The sequence below is a fragment of the Athalia rosae genome, chromosome 2 (genome assembly GCF_917208135.1).
Source record: "Athalia rosae chromosome 2, iyAthRosa1.1, whole genome shotgun sequence".
Classification (NCBI taxonomy): Eukaryota; Metazoa; Arthropoda; class Insecta; order Hymenoptera; family Athaliidae; genus Athalia; species Athalia rosae.
In genome coordinates, this window is record NC_064027.1 from 27,872,227 (window position 1) to 27,897,119 (window position 24,893).

General features: G+C 36.7%; 3 protein-coding genes across 8 annotated transcripts; 2 read left to right on the forward strand and 1 right to left on the reverse strand.

The window, feature by feature from the left end:
- The first annotated feature begins 28 nt into the window (after positions 1-28).
- LOC105685808 (methenyltetrahydrofolate synthase domain-containing protein) lies at positions 29-1,798 on the forward strand. The gene is given in 7 exon segments (XM_048651225.1): positions 29-358; positions 837-1,104; positions 1,106-1,153; positions 1,155-1,209; positions 1,281-1,353; positions 1,356-1,477; positions 1,479-1,798. Coding segments are annotated over 7 exon segments (660 nt in total). The 5' UTR covers positions 29-339; the 3' UTR covers positions 1,554-1,798.
- LOC105685806 (serine/threonine-protein kinase 32A) lies at positions 1,799-14,528 on the reverse strand. Of its 2 annotated transcripts, none has more exons than XM_048651221.1 (10): positions 13,780-14,528; positions 11,372-12,129; positions 9,615-9,670; positions 7,243-7,411; positions 6,942-7,139; positions 4,566-4,655; positions 3,576-3,742; positions 3,195-3,475; positions 2,914-3,123; positions 1,799-2,830 (listed from the first exon to the last, which is right to left on the reverse strand). In XM_048651221.1, the coding sequence occupies exons 2-10, from the start codon at positions 11,418-11,420 to the stop codon at positions 2,671-2,673; spliced, it is 1,380 nt and encodes a 459-aa protein (XP_048507178.1). In that variant the 5' UTR covers positions 11,421-12,129; positions 13,780-14,528; the 3' UTR covers positions 1,799-2,670. The 2 variants fall into 2 exon arrangements, with proteins under 2 accessions (XP_048507178.1, XP_048507177.1); XM_048651220.1 differs by having other exon boundaries at positions 12,282-14,422.
- A 3,352-nt stretch (positions 14,529-17,880) lies between these two features.
- On the forward strand, positions 17,881-24,889 carry LOC105685728 (protein Star-like). Of its 5 annotated transcripts, XM_012400083.3 has the most exons (7): positions 17,909-18,395; positions 18,757-19,237; positions 20,708-20,986; positions 21,881-22,094; positions 22,258-22,422; positions 22,871-23,065; positions 23,213-24,889. In XM_012400083.3, the coding sequence occupies exons 3-7, from the start codon at positions 20,709-20,711 to the stop codon at positions 23,396-23,398; spliced, it is 1,038 nt and encodes a 345-aa protein (XP_012255506.2). In that variant the 5' UTR covers positions 17,909-18,395; positions 18,757-19,237; position 20,708; the 3' UTR covers positions 23,399-24,889. The 5 variants fall into 5 exon arrangements, with proteins under 5 accessions (XP_020707906.2, XP_048506091.1, XP_012255506.2 ...); XM_020852247.2 differs by lacking the exon at positions 18,757-19,237 and having other exon boundaries at positions 17,881-18,395; XM_048650134.1 differs by lacking the exon at positions 18,757-19,237 and having other exon boundaries at positions 17,908-18,125.
- The last annotated feature ends 4 nt before the right edge of the window (positions 24,890-24,893 follow it).

Here is a 24,893-nt window from a genome sequence, read left to right on the forward strand (position 1 = left end):
TTGTGGTGAAATCGATGACTGCGTTATAAAATTCGTTGAAAGTTCACCAATTTTTTTCAAATTTAATCAATCAATTTTCCATATTTCCATTATAATTGCAAGGCAGGGAATCCATTCCCGAAATCGTATACAGTTATTTTTCATCCCAGCGTTTCTGCCATGACTGTGAAAAACTGAACGAAACTAGCAGCAGAATATTTAGTAATTAAAAATATGGCAGAATAACACTATATCGTCTATTTTTGTGTACAATTCTTAAAGATATTTTCATAGTTACAGACGATTACTGTTGACAATGATACTTTTCTTGTTTGGGATTCTGTTAATGAATCAATCAAAATGTCCGACAAGAAATTACGTGAGTACGAATCTTCTATTTAGCTTTATTTATAGCCAAAAGGACGTGCGATTTTCATGAGCTATAGCAGTCCGTACATTGTATAGTATTATGTATCACCATTATAAATAAACTCTTACCATATCCATTTAAGACTTGGATCTTAGCTCTTTCAATTCGGAATTTCATTAAATTGAATAACTCAGATCATTAGATCACCTCATTACACGTTATTTCATCAAAGATATTCCATAAGGTATAAAGAGCTCAACAATTTCTTTGAATATATAGAAAATAATAGGATTATAAAAAATCTAGGAGCTAATTATGGCTGTGAGTTATAGGAAAACCATCTGTAGGATTATGCAATTTGATATTACTGTATTATTACAAAATATCTTGAAACAAATTATTTGCTCTGTTTTCAAATCTGAAAAAATATCTGGAATATTAAAATATACAAAAAAACTTGATCAATGTCTTCAACTTCTTTGTACAGCTAACAAAGCAACCAAGCAAGATTTCCGAAGATAGATTCGGGACTATATGATGACAAATCAGTTAGCCAATTTTCCTCTGGACCTCCAAGGTCATATACCAAATTCTAAAGGCAATGCAGAGGCAGCAAAAAAATTATCCGAGTTGGAGATATTTAAAAAAGCCAAGATTGTCAAGATTAATTCAAACAAACTGCAGGAAACCCTCAGATTTTTATGTCTGGAAGCAAACAAAGACATTCTAGTCCCAATCCGAATATGAAAATTTGGACTTTCAACACATCATACCACCAAGTGGTTCTAGTAAAGAAGAGTTGAAAATTGCGCAAGGTTGGAGATTGGGACAACCCTATTTGTTTGGATTCAAAGATGAAGGTAAAGGCGACTTACCTGATAAAGAAGTTTTCCACGAATAACAGAAGAAACGGTAATCTATTGCCCTATAGATTGACCTGGTGGTCTTAGCTTTCGTATGCGTCAGTCCGAAAGGCTACAGAATTGGCGCAAGCAGAGGATCTGCAGTCTCAAGTTCGCAGTGATGTTGGAAATGGGGGCAATAAATGAGGATACTGTGGTTGTGACGACGGTTCATGATTGTCAAATTATGGACAATCTACCTGAAGAATTATTTAAGCAACACAATGGTACTGGTAGACATAATTGTTACGCCTACTCAAACAATAATAGTCGATCCGAAATTTGTTATTCGAAGGGAATGATAATGAAATAAAAAAAAGATTATTTGATGCTATCAAAACTTGAATAATTTAACTTTTGTTATTTTTCTATTGAGATTTTCATACTTAATTTATTATACATTGTTTTATTCAATTAATTGTTCGTTCTATGTATACTGGAAAGTATGAAAAAAACATGAATCGATGTATGACTACTCGGTATGTATTCATGATGCTAATAATAATTTGGAAAAATAAAATGAATAAAAAAAGTATACATTCAAAAATCTGACGTACATTATTTATTTACCCATACATTCTAATTACGATTAAAAGTTATTTGTTTTTTTTCTTAACTTTTGGTCCTTTTAGTTTTTCAAGATTTCATTAATGAGGTTCGGTTCTCTGGAAGAATTTTCAATGGGGAATCGATTGGTCCTAGCAGCAGGCAACCCAAATTGCGATGCGATGCAGTACTTCGAATATAGTATATGTATGTGTTTTTTCTAAGGAAATTGATTTTGAAATTGATTTTCGTAAAAATTTTTTACGGGAAATTCTAGCTTACACAGTCCCGAGATCTCGTATAAAAATTTTATCAATACCTAATCAATTTTTTTTTCTTTTTGTTTCTGTTGGTTCCACAGTTTGCTGTATAAGTAAAGTCGTTATCGAGCTACGAAGGTTCAATAAAACTCGTATTTTTACAAAAGTAGATCGAAAGCAAGGAGACGATCAGCCGAGAAAGCTAATTTGGTTGAATGGTCTGAGCTACTGGCATCTCAGACTTCAGTATCATCTCCCATGCTCCACTCTGCCCCTTCTCATTCTTCCCTGCACCCCTATAGCGAAGATGACGAAGATTGTGTTACTAGCTGTAACTCAATTTATGAGCTCCGCGTAGCGGAAACAACTTTGTCCTCAAAACAGTGCGAAAGCTTTCTATCAAATCGTGTGTACCTTCAAAGTTAGTCGTATGTGTGTATACCTTGATATCAAACTCGGAAGGAAGACATACTGCAAGTTAAAAATGACATTCATTCGTTCCGAAATACGGAGTCAAAAAAAAACACGTCACATTTTTAAATTTGTGCAAAGTTTTTTCTTTATCTTGCGTTCAGTTGCTATCTTCTTGTGCTTTTATCTTTGTTGGCGCTGATTATGAACTGGAAGGCTCAGGACTCGCATCAATAAAATCTATGTCGGAGGACGTTCCTCCCTTCCGACGATTTGGTCTCGGAGAAGCGTTGATTCGAGCTTTTACACTAGCTGTCGATACACTCAGACGACTCCCAGTTTTAGTTGGCTGTTGTTTAGGTCTAAAATAATAAAATCGGTTGAAAATCGTAGAAGTTTTTCCGAGGAGAGATCATTGATGAATATTATCTACAATAAAGCTCACCTCAATCTTTCTTCGGCCCCCATCATTGCGGAATTTAATTCCTCCTCCCATAAACGCTCTTTTTCTTCTCTCTCTTGTCTTTCGAGCTCACGTTCACGATTATAAACACGATATTCGGGAATAAATGCCAGTCCTCGAAGTTCTGCACCGGTACTATCTGTTGCTATAACGTCATCTGCGGCTGCTGTCGGTACGTCAACTCTTATTGACCTAAAATTGAGGATATTTATTATTCTAAATTCATCTTCAGACAAAAAGCAGAAAGTTTCCCCCTGTATCACCTCTGCTTTGCAAGTCGCTTTTTCTTTTTATGTAAAGGTTTTGTTTCAATTATCATCTCCTCCAGTTCGAACGTAGGGTCACAGTTCAAGTGATCCTTTGGTGGAGTAAACGGAGGCTTCATTTGCTTAGCTAGCACCTTTGCAAGGTCTATTCCGTTCATAATTTTAACCTGCTTTAGTTCCTTCAACGTTGAGATTCTCGCACCTGGAGCTTGAATCAGTAATCTATCAAGGAGTTCGCGAATTTCTGGACTCCAATGAACCGGTGGTTGTCTCTCTTCCTATGGAAATCAAACGCAATGGAGGACTCGCGCATCAAGGACATTCTGTTGTTTCCATTGTCTTCTGATACTAGAAAATTCTTAAAATAATTAAAAATACCTGTAAAATGGCCAGTGCTTCTCTATGAGATGTGGCAGCATGTAAAGGATATGGTCTGACTCCGGATAAAGTTTCCCATGCAAGAACGCCAAGACTCCACCAATCTATGGCGAATCCATATCCAAGGACGCCATATTCTTCACACGAACACATGTAGACCTCAGGTGCTGGCGAGAATTATTTTAAAATATCAAAATACGGTCGATTAAAAGTATATATGTTGCCTTATTTTTCTCGATTCGGAGACAGGGGAATTTTCGGCTGCGGGTTTACTATGAATCTAATCAATTCTTTCGGAATTCATTTCAAGCAGCTTATACCAGCCCAGATGACTGAGAATAAAATTTGTAAGAACTCCTAATTTACCCAGAAGAATAAAAATATATTCTATTTGGGCTATCGAAATTGACTCATTGTTATGCTCTCTGTGAAACCGACGGTGATATACGAATCGTGAGAAATAAAATAAAGATAAAAAAGTATCTACTCGTTTCAGGTTTCACGAAGTTTTTTATTGCTTCTTTCCTACGTTTCATTCGTCTCTTTTTTTTCAAGAGATTATCCGACACGCGGAATATCTTTTGTTATGAAGTTTGTCTCAAGTTGAAATTGAAATTTGTAATTCCTGCAGCGGACGATTCTTTTTACAAAATGGAAACTGAAAAACTTTTTAGTTTTGTCTGTTCATATAATTTCTCTTCGTAGTTATTACAAAAAAGTTTTCATATACTTTGCTTTTCCTCTGCTAACTTTTTTTGTTTCTCGTTTTTATCAAAACCTTAATTTTTTTACAGATGACGCGATTACAGAGTTTTTAATATATTTATATGAAAAGATTCAGATTTTTTTCATCGGGTACCGCTGAAGACGCGGATAATTAAAATAGATTCATAAATATGCATCGTAACTTTGCAGTCAAAGAGGCTTGAACTAAAAAGAAAAATCACAAAATTCAGGGTGATTTATACAATCCGACAATTAAATAATTACCTATATACGGTTTCGTCCCAGACATCGAAGTCGCTAATTGTCCCTCTTCAAGAACTGTCGCGATATTGAAGTCTGTTACATGCGCGTGTCCTAAAAATGCAGAAATCATCAGCTCTTAGATATTTATTCCATAAGAGCGTGCAAAATTTTCAAATTCCGCTTCCAATTTTGTCTCTAACAACCCAGCAAAGCCATTACTCCACGGCGAAATTCTTCGAGGGCATTTCGACTACTTCGAATCGCCGTTTTACTACTGCAGGCGAGGCGACGGTCGTGAATTCGTAATGTTGATTCCGACGCCAATATAACGTTCACCCGCAAGCTCTATTACCGACGATATTACAATGGCCTCTGGTATACATACGTATGTATTCCACATACGTATGCGTACAACACGTCAGGTATACCCATGTACCGATCTATGTATATCCATCCATCTATCCACATTTCAATCTACCCAACCGCAAGAGAATTTCTGTTAAAATGCAATTCCTGCGTAGCGTGGTTTATCCAACGATCTGGAAATACACCGAAGAATATACGAAACGTAACGGCAGAGACAGAGGACAGAAATTCTCTACGATTCTGCCAACCACTGCATCAGCGATCGGCAGAACTCACCGTATATCTTCATCTTTTATTCTGAATGTATATAGAAGCCATATGTATAAATACATATTGTGTACATTACCATTTATATGTCAGTACTACGTTAAACACGATCCGAGCTCGGTTCTGGCAATATATTTTCTTCCATTAAAGAAAAATACCTTATGAACGAGAAACAATGACGTCGTTCGATAAAAAGATAAATGAAATCCTGTGAATGACGAAAGAAGGAAAGAAAGGAAAGAAACCCCAGCTCCGGAGGAATTCCGGATCTATTTTCGCGCGTAAATGAATTAATGCCAAAAGAATTTAACTAAAAAGAAAGCAAGTAAAATGAAAAGGAAGAAAATAATCGACTAATGTACTTCCTAATGTAATGTATAATCGTTGTTCCATAACTTTGAAGTACGATACATACCCAGATGCGTCACATTGAGCAGAGCCTGACAAGTTTTGGATAATTCCGATAATCAGTAATACACGCGGTGCATATTAGCTACGTACAAGTATGTATGGATGTAAAATTGCACGTCTATTCTTAGCAAGTGTAAATTTACATAAAACTTTTTTCCCTTTTCATTTTTGCGGGATAAAGCGCAAGAAAATCTTGCAGTTTAAAGTTAGTGAATAACGAATAGTGCTTCTTCAGTCGTACAGCTTGCATGATGCAGAAGCAATCTCAATCCTCAAACATCCTTTATATATTCTACTTTATGTCAGCTTTTGCCCTTCATATACCCGATATATACTATGCTATACATAGGTATATCTTTATACATGCTAGACTTATATGTATACCTATACGTATGAAGAATACCTGCAGAATTGCCTCACGGAGGTCGACAAGCGCGAACTCTTTTTTTTTTTCTGTTTCTTATTTTGTGTCCGCCTTTTTTCCCAACAATCTTCCTCCTCCTCCTCCTAGTTGGTATAATATTGTATAATCTTTCCTGAATTACAAAGAGATGAAAAAACTCTTTTTATCTTTTTATATCTCTTGCTTTTTGTGCTGTTTTACATTGTTTTTTGTTTTATCCTCGAGAAATAAGCTCGAAGGAGAGGGGAGTAATTTAGAAAACGACCCTGCAACCCGCGACTCCACGTTACCTTTGTTTCTTTGGTTGCCATTTCATACAACTTGTAACACTCACTTCAGCTCGTTACATAAATTTCTTTCTAATTGAGAAACCGAAGTTATTTTGAAATTAAACTGAAATTATTTTGACTGATGTCCTGCCTTCTCGATTCATGTACCTGCTATATGAATAGACGTACGTATCACCTGTACAGATATATGCCGTTTACGACCCTCTATAACTACAATACCTTTTACAGCTCTTGCGGTTCATTGCCTCGATTAAACCTGCAGCATATACATATTACATATATACATAAAATACCACATGTGTACGAACGGTACTTCGAAGAATCCTTATAGTATATTGGCGGCCACATCAATTTATGCTTATAGTGCACATATGAGTATATATTTGTACCTAATATAACTGATTGAGAATACAGAATTAATATCTATTACTCTACGATCGGAGTATTGCGGAATTTTATGCCACACGGTTATAAAAATTATGATAATAACTATAACAATGAGGAACGTAGATGCATAGGTATAGGACATAAAATAGCAGGATATAAAAGTAGAAATAACATGCACTTGAAGAGTTGCAGGACTTTGAATTAAAATAATTCCGCTACCGAAAGCAACTTGAAAATAATAACAATGAATCGTAATATAAATTATTCAATTACCTTCTTCATCCAGAAGTATATTGTCCGGTTTGATATCCCTGTGTATAATTTTATGTTCCTGAAGATATTCTAGAGCCAATGCGATTTCAGCGACAAAAAGTACAACACTTTCCTCACAAAAGTGAATCTCCTGTTGAATATGATAACGTAAATCACCTCCGAGAAGTAAGTCCGATACCATGAAAAGGTCTTCTTCATCTTCATGAAAAGAGGAAGGGAAAGAAAAGTTTATGAAAAAAGTACGATTCATATTTCATACTGATGATAAATGTAACCATGCGATGGGGTGGGTAATAGTTACCTTGAAAACTGAACCAAAGGTTGACCAGACATGGGTGTTCAAGTTTTGATAAAATTTCGACTTCTCTCGCAATATTTTTCAAAGCTCCGCGTTCGGCGCATTCGCCTTTATGCACATATTTCATGGCGTACATGTTGCCCGATCTGTCTCTTTTTTGTACAATGCAAACCTGAAAAACAAATAGACGAGTGAAATTTGACAAATTGGCGAAACGAAAGTTTACCAGGTTCCCAAACAACATCTTCCTTTATTTGTAAAACGCGGACGTGTTAAATTACGTGGGCAAAGGGGAAGAGTCAGAAAGTAAAAATTCTTTACCCGTAAATTTCATGGGTTTCAAATATCCGGCGACCGCTAAAACTTTTTCATTACAAAGGAACACTTGACGCAGGTACTTATAGGTATAATACTGTTACGTACGGACATACCGCGGTCGATGTCAAGTGAGTAACATGGAGAACAAATTTTAATTAACTCTCACTCCGTCTCGTTCTATCTAATACTCGACGCTGATTTCAGATCTCTGAAGCAATTTGCTGCTCACGTAACAAAAAAAAATTAAACAAAAAAAAAAAAAGGACAAAAGAGACAAACGAAACGAACTGAAATAATTGAGAGAAAAAAGACGATGAGAATCTGATTGATCCCCGCGCGGTTAATTCCCTATACATATATACTTTTCAAACAATCAGAAAAGAAGGGAGTAAAAAATTGAAGAAAAGACGAAATGAAAAGAAATAGGGGAGATTCAAATTATTAAAAAATTAAAAAATCCACCGCATCAGAAAACGCTGGCTATACGATATTTTGTGTAAGAAAAAAAAAATAAATTAATGAATCATGACGAAGAAACAGACGCCGTTAATTCTTGACGAGGTTACATCCGTGCATTTACGTATTCGCATAAATTATTAGCCAGCAATTAATTCGACGAGACGTGCCTTTGGTGATTCTAGTTATCATATTATATACCTGTAGCTTCTAGGTAAAATGAGGCAAAAAAGCGATGAGTTCTTTGCCTAATTAAATTACGTTTAATACCCTTAGGAAGGAAATTGCGAGTCCCGTTTTCGTGCTGTAGTGTCCAGAGACATGAGAAAACTAGACGGTTTGACTGGAGTAAAAAAATAAATGATTTATTTCTGCACAGGGTGTTAGAAAATTTATTCAATGACATCATTACTTACTCTGGATTTGAAAATTTAAAATCGCGGCGTCCGACGAAAAAACGTGCACGGCACAAAAAACACCGCCATTTCCGAGGATTACTTTTTTTGTTTTTTCGGCCTCTCATTTCCCTTTGCCAGGTCTTATTTTGGCTATACCTTCCTTTTTCTTCGAGTGATCGAATATGGGGCGTTTTCGGGGCTCGTTTGAAAGGTCGAGGGATCTGAGAAAGGTTCCCTACTAATATTTGATCCCCGCCCCCTTCTTGAAACGAGCTTTCGCAAGGTCGTTTTGGATTCGGATTACGTGCAAGAGAATTCGATAGCCAACGATCTATACGTATATAACGTATCATACATTATACCCATGTGATATGTCTATGTATGTACATATATGCATATATATTCCAGGTATATAGAAAAACAAGGATAACAACTAAATTGAGGTGGAAGAAAAGAAAACAAAAATGAAAGTCTCATTTTAGCCCCAAAAATTTAATGAGTAGACAATTTGTACGAGCTGATATTTACTGAAAAATTTCAATTACCAAGGAATTTAGATAATCGGAGCTTACCTATACTATTTCGTAACTTCTACAGCAGAATACGGTAGAACCATAGATATATTGTAGAACGTTTTCGTGGTTTTCGAAAAGCAATTCCTTTGAACCGGGGAGATTAATTTTCATTACGCGTGTATAGCGTCTACTGAAAACGTAGAATTCCTGAAATCCTCGATCCTTTTTGAATTTCCGAAACAAATTTTAGAAATTCATCGTATTCGATTGGATTTATGAGAAATAAAATGCCTCTATTCTATTCGTACGTTCGTTTCTCTTTTTTGATTTTATTTCCGCCTTTGCAGAATGATATTCGCGATGTTCGGCTATTTTGCAATCTTCCAGCGAAAATCCTCAAAAGAAAATAGAAATTTCAATTTTATGTATTCGATCACCACCAAATTTCCGTTGTGCAGACAAAGCCAGTTCTTATGTATACCTTATCTCTTATCCCTCTTTTCGAACCCTCGCCTCGTTCCGAGGAGATAAGGGGAAAAGGTTTATCGGCTTTTATACATTTATCTTATTTAAGCCTTGACGATCGTACATTTCAACTGTCTAAACAACCCGCAAGCTCACCGCGACGCAAATATATTCCCTACGTATAAAGGTATGTAATTTTCAATGGTGTATTGTATATACGCACCTTCCCAAAGCTTCCTTTTCCAATGGCTCGTAGAATTTGGAAATGATCAAAGTTTACTGCAAGAAAAAAGGAGAACAACGAAACAAATTGAATCGATCATATATTGACTGCACATGATATTTTCAAAGACTATAAACTTTTGCGGGTTACACCGTTCCGGTTTGTACACCCTAGCGGTACGAGATATTTCGCTGCAATTTTCTCGTGTATTTCACCCACCTGTATTTAATATGTAAATTGATTTAAGCTCCTCCATGCACAAACTATAAAACTTATCGTTACCCACAGTTGAGTTTGTATGTTTTGTAGCTTGGAACGGTTGTAAACTTGGTATAAGCTTTTAACTCGCGTAACAAAGCAACAGCTATAGCATATAACAACAAAAGTTAAGGGTAGCTTAGTTACACGGAAAACGAACGTGAGATACGAATAAGATTTCGAGTCATCCGACGAGGGGGTGTTTAATGAAGCTGATGGATTTCATACAGGGCGAGTTATTCCTGAGTTCGAGGACGTTGGGAGTTTCAGTCGAATTTTCGTTCATTTAACGCGTCAGGGTCTCAAAGAAATTTTAAAAGCGACTTACGAGAAGGCGTTTGAAAGAGAAAACCGAGCATTTGTGAAATTGGGTTTTTACCAATCTCGGTGTTTTTTTGGAGGATTCACCGTCTATGCTTCGCGAAAAAAAGAAATAACAGAAATTTAACGGCTACAACATCGCATTTTATATCTGGAAAGAAAAAAGGACGAATAAAAAGACATGAATGAGGAGAAAAATAAAGCGAACGTTTCTCACGAGAGCTTATAAAGTTTAAACCTTTCCGTTAGACGTGTGCTCTTCAATTTTTTTTATATCTTTTTTTTTCCATTTTTCTCGATGCGGAGCCACTTCTCCAACGTTTCGATCTACGTCCCTTATTTTTTCTTATTTTCCTTTTATCTCCCTCTCCTTCGATTTTTTTTTTTTTCTTTTAAATTATTTATTTTTTTCTCATCTCGCCTTTTGATCTCTCATCGTGCCAGACTGCAAGTGTGCAGGTATGAAGAGTCTCCGCCCTTTTGAAGCTTTTCCTTTTTCCATGGACCTTTTTTCACTTATCGCCCCCTCACGATATCGCCCGCCTCGTATAAATATTGTTATTTTACGATTCTATGCGGTGTAGAAATTAAGCAAAAAAGAAAGATAGTTACAACAATAAAGGCACGGTGTCTAATTGCTTTTTTCCTATTTTTCAAACCCATTGCAAAGAGATTCTCCAGTTCAAAATAATTCAATATATTTTCGACTTTTCCTATCTAAAAGACTAAAGAAGAGTTACGTTTTCTCCGTAGACAATTTCAATCCTTTTGTTATCTCAAGTTTCTTCTATTCCACTATCTCATTTTCTTCTGTTTTCTATATAAATGAAACTAATGTAACATGGTTCTGCTCTTCATCGTTTTTTATTTTTCTTTCCTCCCTTACTCCCACTCGTGACTTTTATATGCTTTCCTATATTTTTATTTTATTTTCTAGTAAACTTTCGTGCAGTCCCTATGCCTGATATGATTGATTCGAAAGATATCTTGGAACATCATCGTAATATCACCTGAGATCCGAGATCCATCAATTTTTGATTCACATGGTTATTATACTACGTACAGCATATCCATGTACCTGTGTACTGATTTTACTATTTACGTGAATGCTTTCGATTTTATATATATATTACTATATCAGCAACAATTATAAATAATTTTTCTATACAGGTACTCACCCTCGTCCCCAGGGCTAGGATGACTTCTTCCCGATTGGTTGGCTCCCATTTTTTCGATTTATTTTAGTTTCTTCCCTCCCTGTTTTCTGTTATTCGTTGATTTTTATTTTTTATCCCTTCAATTTTTCTCACGGTTTTCGTAACTTTTTTCCATCAACTCTCTTGTCTTTCCAGGACGAGAGTTTAATCCTCGCCTAAAAGGTAGTACGCAATCATCTCGAAATGGATGTTTCTAGCAAAAGCTGCGGCGGTAGTAGCGGGTCGTTTGTCAAACTTGACTTTCCCAACAACTCTTGCCCCGACGAACGACGCCGGTCGCAAAACGGATCTCCAAATATTAATAATAATAACGACAACAAAAACGAAAACATCATCAGCATTGTACGTTGTTACATGATTAATTTACTTCCAGGCCCTGTACGTGAATTCGTCGATTCTTCACCAGACGTTATTTCGATTTTTGATTTCGGTTATACGTTTGATTTTTATCCTCGCTGTTGGCGTTAATTTTACTTCTTTTTTTTGTTTTTTCAATATAGTTTTTCGTTTTTATTTATTCAATCATTCTCTTCGTCGTTGTTTTTTATCGCACTGAACTTTTGCCGTTGAAAATATTCTTTCACAATTCATTTCTCATTTTTTAATGGTCATATTACATGCGCCGAATAATATGGACGTAAACTATACTCAAGAATAATTATAATAATGTCTCCTATGTAAAGTTGCCCTGGTGTTTCTGCCTACCCAACCGGGATTTCCTTAATTCATTTGATTAGTCGTGTGAGTGATCATATTTATACCTATATTATATCTATACATAACTTACATTATACATAATGTGCTTACATCTATATACTCTGAAAAGGGATATAAGTTACCATGGGGTTAAGTTAGATATTATGTATTCTACCTTCGCGTAACGCCAAACTTTGATGAACTTTGTAGATTGATAATCATGCGGTATAGGGACTATCCCTAATGATCACCGAAAGATAAATGAAAATTACTTAAAACGGAAACTGATATCAGGTACGACGAAAAAAAAGGCCGTTCCCTTTGTCGTCCCTTTCGATCCCTGAATTGCGAAACTGATTCGTCTTCTTTTTTTTTTTCAACCCTCCATTTGGTTTTTAGAATCGGGCGCGGTATTTTCCATCTGTTTTTTATTTGCCGAGTGATTGGACCCGCGCGTTTATGGTTCTATGGCAACAAAAAAGCTCTTGTTATTTAATCTCTTTACTAGATTTTTTCTTTTTCCTCTCATTTTCCGTGTGTACGTGATTCGAATGTTATCAGGGATTCGGAACGTGCGTATTCCTGTGTGTGTAGCGTGCAGGTCACACGCGTGTTAGCCAGAATGGCGTAAACGAATCAAACTTGACACGGGGGAAAAAATACAAGTCAAATAAAAAACGTTCGTTGAAACGTGAAAAAGTAAAATGGATAAACAGGAAAAGAAAAAAAAAAAAACGGAGCGAATGACACGAGACAATAGTTTTAACGAGAGATCGTAAATCCGCGGAATTCAACGGCCCAGGACGCGACAACGTGACGCCGAGTACGTCCCTATCTGCGCGTTATATGTAAAACTTGAAGGTCATGATTTCCGCATGTGAAATGAAAGCCCGCATTTTCACTTGAATTCCACAGTGCATGGACATGTACGTTATGGGGAGTATAAATTGGTTATGTAAATGTCCATCCCTTCATGTGAAAAAATATACAGTAAAGTTGGAAAGTATTTTTAGTGAACGCAAACGCGGGTTCAATTACACGAGCTTTTAACGGAAACTGAAAAATGTAAAAACCGCTCGCTGTGGAATAGCCGGGAATTAGATTTGTGGTAAAACCGAGAAAGGAAAGAGGTCGAAAAACTAGTTTTTCTCTTTTCTAATTTTCGCACACGACTATTTGAACGGGAAGATAATCATAATCCAAACCCTAATTCGAAGTGATTTGATAACTTTGTTCGTTTTTCTTCTGTCCAATAGTAAATATGCGTGCGATTGGAATTTTGGATTACTCTGTATTCAAATATGATAACCCCATTATTCTCCCTGCCATCTGTTCTCGACGTTGAAAGAACTCTTCAATCCAACCCCTGAATCTGATGGGAATGAAACGTGTTCAATACGATATCACACAATCCACCGTTAGAATGAAGCCTGTAAAGGATTGATTAATTACTACAAACTTGTAGCTTACGATAAATCAACGCAATTTAACCCTCTTCTGTTTGTCACGAAAATACATTTCCATTTACCCTATGCAACTCCGTGAATACGCGTAAACATTTATACAAGCGAAATAGGCTTCCAATTCTCCATACCGATCCCGGGAGTTTATCCATCGAGGTAATAATTATAGTGCAAATTAATTACAACTACAAATTAATTGAATCAACCAACCGATCAATCAGTTCACATTACGCTTTCAGCTGTTCAGTCACCCGTTATGGTATAGGTGCATGAAATTATATTATTCTCCGCAACGCGACTTTGTGTTTGCAAAGAATTTGATTATTTCCGTTTTACGAAGCGGCGAGGGGAAAAATATATATTTCAATTCTGTGAAGGGTTCAAGTACCGGTACAACGCTACGGAAAAAACAGATAAAGAAAATTTGATTTTGTCCCTCTCAGAGTCAGAATCTTGACCGTCGATTCCCAGCAATCCTCGAAGGGATGGAAAAAAGAGCAGAGAAATAGAATCCTCGAATCTTTTTCTCGTGTATACTTTTATTTTTTTTATTATTGGTTTTTGTTGTTGTTTTTTTGCACTATCCGGTCGACGTACCACTCGTGGTTTGGAGGAACGTAATCGCGACCGTTTAACCGCGTTAGAAAAAAGTGATAGCGATAAATGATGGAATAATAAAATTGTAACCTTCCCTTCGTTTCCGGTATGAAACAATCTTACGCTGTACGGGTATAGCCGTGCGATATAGTGTAATACAGTGAGCGAACTAAAACTTTCCCAAATCACGCGACCGAAGGTGTATGCAGGTGCTACACGGAGTACTTTATTATACACGTGTAATTTTCAGGTATAGGTATAGGTGTGTACACACGTAAAATCGTGAAAGTTCAAAGTTCAAATGAGCACGCGATATCCTATATAGGAATATAACAGGTACACATCACATGTGCAAACCTAGAATACTATACTATTCAATTTACAACGTGCACACGCGATGAATAGAAAATTATGAACAGAAAATTTTTTTTTTTAGATCCCGCACAATTTGTACATTTGATAAATATATTGTGGACGATAAAGGTATACACGACGAAAATTTTATGATAAAGTTGCAGTCGGTTGGTTTTTTCACGATGAAAAAGCTCGGAAATTTTTTTTTTCTCTCTCTCTCTCTCTTTCGAAATTTAGAACAGAATAAAATGAAGTGGAACAAAAAAAAAAAAAAAAAGTAGCGAGAAATTCGCGAAATGTAGACTTTGAAACGGAAGGGAAAAAAAAAGCTTCGCGGTCGTCGTTTAATTCTATAAATACGCGCGCAGTGGATTTAAATAGAAAGCGAAGAGAATTTTATAAAAAAATTCTTTCGGTTTTCAGAACGTACAATATATATATATAAATATATTTTGTAACAGCTGTATTTGTTGTATAAATTATTGTTCGTGATACAGGTCGCCTGGGTGATTTTTTTAGATCCTCCCTTCGAATGAAGCTTGGATATAATGCGAAAATTGGTTCGTCAGCTGCTTTTAGTACGAGCGTCGAAGCAACACTGGTTTGTCGGTTTTGCGATGAGGAGGATTCGGCGCTTGGTTTCGTGGTTTCGTTCGAAGCGACGTCGAGCAGCGTCGACGGCGGCGCCTAGATCTTCATACATAGGTATACAAACCGTCCATAATAAGCCACCCTCTTCAACGACACGATGCGACGACGACGCTCAACAAACGCGCAGCGTCTGCGCCGCCCGCACCCTTATACTACACCACCCCATAAACTAGTGTCGAATTCTTCACTCCCGTGTAAATATTTTATCATTTTAATCCATTATAAAACACGTCATTACGATATTTACCCGTGTTATTCGACACGAGGGGCTGCATTTTCTTTTTTTTAACATTTCAGTTTTTCGAAGAAAGTTCGCCCCATGATTTACGTTACCTACTTCGAATCTCTGCTTAACATCGGTTGCTTTTTCAGCTCCATTTCTCTTCTGTCTTTTTATGATCCGGACGTCGAGAAATCCGCGTGAAAATCCCACGACTTATGACGTACGTATGTCACGGATTACCCACCGCTGCGGTGTGCGAAAAAAAGGGAGAACTAAAGGAGCAAAAAAATTGTTGTTCCCAATTTTCGTAACAACACCGTAATTCCCCGTCTATACGTACCGGTGTATTCAAAGTGTGTAAAAAATTCGCCATATTAGGGTCTTTCCCAATTATTTCGAAAGATTCGTAACATTGAGAAAATTTATCGCTTTCAATATCTAATTACACGTACCTGTACATACACCGATAATAATAGCGATATAATGAATCGCTGAAGTAAATTATAGACTAATTAATGCTTCAACGTTGTTGTTGTTGTTGTTGTTGTATAATTGACCTTTTGTAAGAATAAGAGTAACCCGAGGAGCAACCATCCAGCGAAGCTTCGAGTAGCGAGTGCACGAACTTTACAGCTTCTCCGTAAGACAAATGGCTGGGATATTACACTTGAATTAATTGAAGATTTCATGTACTCGTACATTTATACTATAAACTGCGATACTCTGGTCTATCGTAGCTCTGGAATTCCGGTTAATTTATAGTAAAGTGCAGCAGCAGCAGCAGCAGCAGCGAAGTACGACATACCTTGGAGAAGCTTCTCGTACAATGGGCGCGATGTTTCAACTTCCGTCGTTTCTCTGCAGTAGTATGCCGATAATTGGAGTACTTCGTGTATAAGTGGGAATTATTTCCACGACCGAATTCCAACAATCAGTCGCACGTCTTCATCTCAATCTTGATTATTTCATAAAGGATTCTCTTCCTATTTTCATACAATTTTACTCTTCTTTTTTTTTTTTTTTCCCATACAACTTTTATTCCTAGCAAACATGGAAATTTTATGCCGCTTCCCTTACGTTACGTACACCGTTATATTATATGTCAACTTGTATTTTTCTCCATATAACCGAGGCTGCCGCTGCACCCATATAGCAATATTAGAGGGTAAACATTTTACCACTAAAGTATGATAAACATTACGGAACGGCGAAATAGGGGAGAAATCTGAAGAGCGACCGCGGGCCTCTCGGGGAAAAAAATTTTCTCTACGTCGATCGTTTTCCCCGTCTTGTTTTTCTTCTTTTCATTTTTTCAATCCCTGCATCTGGAGAACGTCGAAGATCGATCGGTGGTACGATTCAAATATTTTCACGTACGTATACCTATGTACACCATGTACGAATAAATAGCTAAAACCGTGGTGGTTATATATACCAAACAAAATTACTCCAGTTGTAGAAATAACTGAATTTTTCTATCTCTGCCTTCGGTTGATGTAATTTCCGCTCGCGCTCACCGGTGTTGCAGCCAGGCATTTTGCAGGTCTGAATAGCCGTTCTCTTCTTCGGACTAAATCGTTTCGCCGGATTATACGAGGGATTATCTAAAGGATACAAGGTCGTTCGTGCTGGAAAATAAAATTTCGCAGTTATACGCTTTAATAGATTTTTATAAAGCAGGACAAAAAAAAAAGACGCGGTAGTTCGTCCGACTCAAGATGGTACCCGCGTTAAAAAGTAGGCATAACGGGGGAGATCCGGTGTAATGGCCGACGATGAAATTTGTAAAAATAAATAAAGAATTTCAGCTGTTTAACATCAGACAGGGATTGAGAAACTCATGGTCTCTCGCGGATATGGAAAAAACAGCCCTCCCATTTGAATTTTAAAATCTGCACATTATACCCTCGAATTTCACGCTATTGGGGAGATGAAAGTATATATAACCAGCGTACGGATAGGGGGTTCAATTTGATTTTTAATATTTTTCAAAACTACTCTAAAACTCGGCCATTTGAGCAAACGATGGAATCGACGTATCAAGACCTGAAAGTGCAGCTCTTTCATGAAATTAACTGCCCGTGTATACGTGTATTTTACCTACTTCAAATTAATGAATTTTCACGAAGTATTTCTAATGAAATTATTTTCACCGGAGAAGTAGTTTGAGAACTACTGCCTTACCTGGCTTCCTCCCCACTAAAATACGCGTGTAGGTAAGTACCTACCTACCTACAAGTATATACCTAGAAAGAAAATAAGTAGTGTACACTACGAGGGTGGAAGAAGACACTGAAAACCCCTTAAGGAGTGGGAGAGATGGAGGGCCGTGGAAATCTTCCATTTTACTCATGTTAGCTGCTCCCTGTCTCACCGCCGAGGAAATAAATAAAGGAAGGACGACAAAACGGAGCCTGAAATTTCGAAAAAAGAGGAGGACATCTCTCGCTTAAAAATACACATCGGTGGGAAGATGTGGGTATCGCTAAGCGCGCACGTATAGCGGACGTGTATTCGTGCACGGTGAGGTAGAAGCCGAAGCAGAAGTAGAAGCTGGTAGAAGCAGAAGCAGCACCAGACGAAAGGCATTATAACGAAGAAAACTGAACTGAACTGAACTCGAACTGACTGAGCAGCAGCGTCGTGCCGTTCGTTGTAGTTACGATGCCCCAGGTGGCCGGTCGGGCGCAGCGACGTCAGGCAGTCGACATTCGTTTCGAGCCACAATAAGGCAAGTTGAACGCGCCGCCGGCACGGTTGAGCGTCATTTTTCTCTAAGACATTCGGCAATGAAACAATTAAGCATCAACGATTCGAACGCGCTAAGAAAACTGTACAGTAAACGAACAGCTTTTAGCTGAATTTAAAATATAAAACACGAGAAGGAGAATGAACTAAATTAACACGATAAAAAAGAGAAAAAAAAGAAAACGAGATTAATAAAGAAAGATAAAATCGCTTCGATTCGTGCACGCATGTTGTTAATTTGTAAAATACACAGGTTTGCTACGTCGTTCCAGTCGCAGTAACTTTTGTAAAACCGTTGTCTTTTAATATTCTGTTATTGTCGGTCGTTGAGAACACTGCACACTTGATACGAGTGGAATATCCTCAACATCCGTTATTTTTGTTACGCCTATACCATAATACGCCCTTTGTTTCACCTTTTTTTTTTTTAATATTTATTTTCCCTTCCTTATTTTTCCCAAGTCTTTTGCGCAGGTACGCGATTTCAGTTCCCTCGTGTGTCCTTACATTGATCTGTGATCCTAATAAGAGAATGTGAGGTGCATCAAAATCATATTCGAATAATCAAATTATCGATCCTCTATTCTTTTGTTTTTCTCGTTTTACCTGTGCAGTACAACGAACGCAATGAGTAAAACAATGAGATTATAAGAGTCGTTGCACTGCGGGAGTATAAGAATAATGATGATGACAAGACTATAAATTAACGAGAACCAAGAACGAGATCATCGGTGACTAAGTTTTCGGCGTTATTGCATTACGTCTTTTTCTTTGCGCGTGTCATCCTTTTTATTGAAAAATTCATTCGGAGTATAATGAAAAGTTAATTTTCAACGAGACCGAGCATTTCGAATGAGTAACAGCGTATTCGTGTTTAAAATCCGAAATGAGGATATAACGTCATTACAGTACAAACATTGTTAATTTGCGGTTAACGGAAGTGCGACATTTCCGTATCATATAGATACATGTATAATTTTTCATATGTTCGATGATCATGATGATGATGATGATGATGATAGTGATTGCCGCGTGCTGCATGCGGTCGGATATCTAAAAGTGTGTAGTACGTGCATGTGGTACATAAAAGCATAGGTAAAGATCGATACTACTTGGCCAATACGTACATACCATATACCGCATATTATCATACATAGACTGTGTAATTTATGCAATTTTACTCGCTAAAAATACACCTGAATCCATTTTCAACAAAGTTTCAACCGACGTCTGATAAAAACCCCTTTGGATATCGTATTATAATAATATAGTAATTATAATAATAATTGCTTCATGTCAGGTCATCAAAATATGCAAAGCCGGTTTCAAATATACCGATTAATTAAATTGTTACACCGTGTCTGCACCTGTTATAATTATAGACGCTATAATCGCGTATAAGGAGATTGATCTCGAAAACTTCCTTTAAATTTTTTGTTTTTCAATTTTATTAGTGAAAATCCTTTCAAAATATTGCTTGCGTTTACGATAGCGAAATAATTACATGGGATAGGACCACACTACATAATTTTTTATCTTCTCCGTTAGTCTATCTGTCAAATTAATCGAGTCGCATGGATATTTTTCGCGTAACTTTCGTTCCTTCTTCAATTTTATGACAAAAATTATTCGTGAAAATCAACGTTCCTCATGAGACTCCGACGTTCTATCTACTTTCTTACTCCGCCATATTGAATTTAACGAACGCACGTAATGAGCTTAATAAATTAATCACTCTGTGCGCAACAATTACTCGCAGTTTCTAAGGATAAATTTATAGCAAACTGCTAACTAAAGTCGCTTATTTAGTTGCGATGTAGACGGAAAACTCAGTACCATACGACGTGCGGAATGATAAACCGATTTCTTTGTCCCTGAGGATTTTTACCTGCTCCCAACTGAAAAATAAATTCAAAAAAGAAAATCAAAGAATGCACGCAGAGGTGGCAGCCGCTCCAACAACGTTTAGGAATTAGCTGTAGCCTAGCCAGTTAGCTATAGCTGCTCGTTAAACTATCCATGAGGCAGGATCGAGCAACTCACGCGTTAAAAAAAAATTCTTTTAGAAAGTCAATCCTGAGTCATAGCAACGTACAGCAGATTATTATTCACTGCCGGACATAGACTAGCTGTATCTATACTTCGTACACCTCTTCGAGGATTTAAACCTCGTAATTCCGAGTACCTATGTAAATATAAACGTATATCGTCTATGTACATACGTATATTTGATATTTGTACTTGGCAAAAGTAAAATCTACGAACGATTACTCATGTCGATATAGACTTTGGTTTTCTAGATTTTTTTTTTTTTTTTGTCATCATTTTGAAGGAACCTCGGGGTATAACGAAAACGGAAATGAATAAAAACCAAATGAAAAATGTAAAGGATTTTGACGAAACGAGAAGAAAATAAGTTACCGACTTTATCGCAACTTTTAATGTAAATGCAATGAGGATACTTCTGCGTTGGAGAAAATGAGAACTCCCAAACTCTTGAGCTTGGGAGCTTATATTGCACATTTTTATTTATTTATTTTGCTTTTGTTCATTTTTTGGTTACAGAATGGCTTTGCCGGTTGCGCATGGAAATGCAGCAGGAACAGCTGCTGTTACTGTTCCATCTGCACCTGGAGTAGCACCTGCATTATTATCATCATCATTATCATCGTCGTCGTCGCCAGGTCAAAATTCGTCGTCCTCTCTGCCAAATATGTCGAATTTTCAAGTACGAAGTAACAAAAAATCGTTGTGTCGGAGAGTCGCTCCTTGTTTAGCATTTTTATTTGCATTTTCAACCGCCATGGCTCTTCTTATGTTCTGGAGCGTTGCCGCCGATATGAGGTAAGTAATATTCAAATCGAACATCCCTGTAACCCAAGAGAAGCGTAAAAAAAAAAATTACCGATACCAAAGTTACGCGAATTCGGTAAGAACGTGGAGGAAATGTTGATGCCGTTGAAAAAAAAGAACTCTTCGGCTGAGGAAACGATAATAAATATCCCTATCGTTGAAAATACTCCTCGCTGCAGGACATTCTATTTTTTCTCTCTTCCTCTGGTATGGACCGTTACGGTCTATGTCCCGGAGAGGAGAGTTTTTTTTTTTTTCTTCATTTTTTTAGCACTTGCTTTGCGACCCCTCGCAGTCAGCACGTTATTCTGATTGTATGGCTACGTATACCGCGTTGAATGGTTGGGTTTAAAGTGGAAAAGCCGTTAAATGACATTATTCGAATCGGCGAATTTCCACCCAAATATCTTCGCAACCCCTCGCGGACCTCGCTTTGAACTGAGAGAGAGAACGATAAAATGGGAGAAGGAAATTCAAGGAGTTCCCTCGAATGAAATTGCTCTCCCAATTTTCATTACAAATTTATATCTCATACCAATACCCTATACCCTTTCATCTGATAATTCTGCTGCGTGAGTTTAGCATTCTTGAAATTAGTCGCAGACGGTAGTTCCTAATTTCAAAATCTGTAACTGACGAATCTTCATTATTTATAAAACGCTCGATGATATAATTAGTTGTCATCAACGAGAAACGAAAAATCGTTTCAACACTCGGGAAGAATCTATGAAGAACCCTTACCCAAAATATTGCAATTACAGTGTTCAGGGTTCTCAGCGTTTTTCATTCGTCGACCCATTCTGAATCTAATCGCTAACTCTCCTTTTCTCTCCGAAAATAAATCCAGAGAGTTAGTTGATAATTATTTTGATCTGAATGATCTAGACGGCAAGCTTTCAACGCTAATATGACGATGGATCACGTACTGAACAGTGTCCGAATGGATAATCCTGATCTAGTAACGTACATAAGGGAGATTCATCTTCTTCCGACAACGCATCAGGATCCTCTGAACGCGACGCAGACCGAGGAAGAAAAATATCTGGCCGAACGTTTTCCCGGAAAACGTCACGGAATTTATCTGGAGTACATAAGCAGGGTGAGTGCAGGTTTTTCGATTCACCTGTAAACCGGATCCGATCGTCAACAGGGTTGAAATCGGTATGGCCCCGAAATTTCGGGAATCCAAAGATCGCGGATTCAAGAAAGCGGACAATTTCGACGTAACTGAATTTCACCGAACTTCAAACAACCGTTTTCAGGTGGGCGCCGTATCTTCCACGACGTGGTTGGAGTCGAATATGAGCTGGCGAGGAGTTTTGGTTTTGACGGATCCACCGAGTTTTTTCGAAGCTCACAGAAGCTCTAGAAATCCAAAGACGAGAGTGCTTCATGCCTGTCTTAGCACGGACAAGGATACCAAAGAGGTGAGCTCAAACAAAGTAACCAGATCCTACCTTTGTCTTAATTGTAATAATCTCACCGAAATATATATATCTCTTGTTACCCTGTTTCTTTTTCTGCTAATCTAAATGACAAAATCTCATTTCGGCAGCCTGAATAAAATGAAAGTAATTGAGAATAAAACAAAAATTTACTTGTACTTGAAAACGATCGAAGAGTTGAACTTATTTTAGCTCATGCGTTGAAATATTTTCTTTCTTCTATTATCCCACGTCGAATAATACTTCATGATTGTACAGGTATAAAAAAGTTTCGCAGACTACCATCAATTCATAAATCGAAACGAAATAGACACACAATAGCGATTCCTCGGAGCGCTGCTCTAAAAGAGGTTTTTTCAACTTTTTTGAAGTAAAAAACGATCGATCAATCATTACAGCTTTCTCAGAGTTATTTCTATTTATTTTACAGACAACGTACCCCCAGGATCAGTCGGACGTTCAAGTTACCAAACTAGGAGAAGGTCCGAACAGTTTAGTGAATCCGGACGATACTTTGCCACCAAATAGATTGAAATGTTTTCCACTATACAGCGTTTTATTGGCCTACAATTGCACCAATTTGGATTACCTAAGTCTAGACAGTCCTGACGCTCAAGACGCGCAGGTAAAAATAAAAAGATCGCTTGAATACCTCGAGTCTCATTTTCTTTGATTCAAGAATCCGCGAATAACGTCAACTGCGAATCGTTTGACGAATCAAATCTCTCTCAAATCTGACTTTCATTCATTTCCATTGTCTTGTTTCTTGCAGGTACTGGACACGATTCCTCGCGAAGTTACGAGGATATCCGTATTGTCAATTCGTTGGAGCCCTCATCACAGCGAGGCAGAAACGAAACGTCTGATAGAGAAATTAGCGGAGCGAAGGTATCAGTTAATTCATACCACAGATACTGGTAAATTAATATTTCGTTATAACAGACTACTAAAAATATAGAAAAAAAATCACAAGAAAAAAGCTATTTGCAACCTAATTCCACATCAAACTTGATGATGAAAATCTTGAGACTAAATATATTTTAAACCCACCCCACCCACGTTTATCGTACAAACGATTACTTTTTTTTTTTTCAATCTATTTTTTTCCTACGCTACCAAAAATTATCCGATGCATAAATTTCGACGTTGATTTTTATCATTGAATTGTGTAATACTTAGTTATTGATCATATTTTAAACGATCAATATATTCATACGAATATGTTATTGCTGAACCGTTAAATATTGCGAACGATAATTTTCGGACATTCAGTTTTCAATATCTGATCTCCGTTATACGCATAATTAGAAATTAACGTTCATGCGGATTGTTGGTAAAATTGAATCCATTTGACTATGCAATTTGAAAATCGTTAAATTCTTTTTTTTTTTACGTACGCTACGCGAGGAAACCAAAAAATCTGACAGTTCGCGACCATGATTTGTATCGTTTGAGAAAATAATCAAATGAAAAATCCTACCATTGTCCGTTGCGAAACAATTTTTCGCAAATTTTCATCGAAGACTTCGGAAAATTGTTCGCTACATGTTGAGAGAAAATAAGCTTTTTTTTTTTATTTTCAAATAGACAAGAATGGTTTGATAGTGCCGTTTAGATTTTTTCTCGAACACCCTATACGATATCTACTTAATAAAAAAGAAGAAAGGAACGAAACGAAACTGCAACGTGTATCGAGCGGTGATAATTCCAGTGATCATAATTAAGGAGTTAATTAATTAACCGATTATCATTATAATTGTGAACGGGCCTTATTAGATTTATAGTGTATAGGTATTGCTATACGTATCTATGAAAATAATATTTTGCTAAAAAAAGTTGAATACAATAAGTAGGACGTAAATAGTATTATCTGTAATCGATTCTTAATCATAATTAGAAAAATATAAATGATTATAACTAGCGTTTATAAAAACACCGACTGATACTTAAGCACGCAACTATTATTATTATTAATATCGTTATTAGAATATATAGCATATTTAGAAATATTCAGAATCCTAATATCCTATAGTAAATTGTCAAACTAGTTTCTTTTTTCTTTATAACATTATTAATTTCTAAGTTTAGTTTATAAATTTTTGTTAAACATACTGTAATAGTTTTCCGAATTTTCGATCGTTCGATTTTCATATTATCACTAATTTTTTTTTCTTTTCCGACGACAGTTCATTCCATGACCATATGATTAGTTATAAATATACGTATAATAAACCTCTTTCTTTTTCTTTGTAATCGTTAATTACCATATAAAACTAACGCGGACCTATTTTTTTTTTTTTTTTCGCCGCACAGCACGAGACAAAGATCTTCGTTTTATTCTGCATAATGTAATTGGTTAATTAGCATAGAATAATTTAACAATAATTGTAATAAGCAATATACTATTACTGTAGTAATAACTAATAAATTTGATATTATATATTTTCAACCGC

Bases quoted from the DNA above. Each gene is read 5' to 3' on its own strand.
- LOC105685728 (XM_020852247.2), top strand. From the start codon at position 18,370: ATGTTGTTAATTTGTAAAATACACAG. The intron at 22,423-22,870 runs GTGAGCTCAAAC...TTTATTTTACAG, and splicing joins CGGACAAGGATACCAAAGAG to ACAACGTACCCCCAGGATCA. The intron at 23,066-23,212 runs GTAAAAATAAAA...TGTTTCTTGCAG, and splicing joins CTGACGCTCAAGACGCGCAG to GTACTGGACACGATTCCTCG.
- LOC105685806 (XM_048651221.1), bottom strand. From the start codon at position 11,420: ATGGGAGCCAACCAATCGGGAAGAAGTCATCCTAGCCCTGGGGACGAG. The intron at 9,671-11,371 runs GTGAGTACCTGT...TTTTTCTTGCAG, and splicing joins TCCTAGCCCTGGGGACGAGG to TAAACTTTGATCATTTCCAA. The intron at 7,140-7,242 runs GTAACTATTACC...CTTTTCATGAAG, and splicing joins CCTTTGGTTCAGTTTTCAAG to ATGAAGAAGACCTTTTCATG.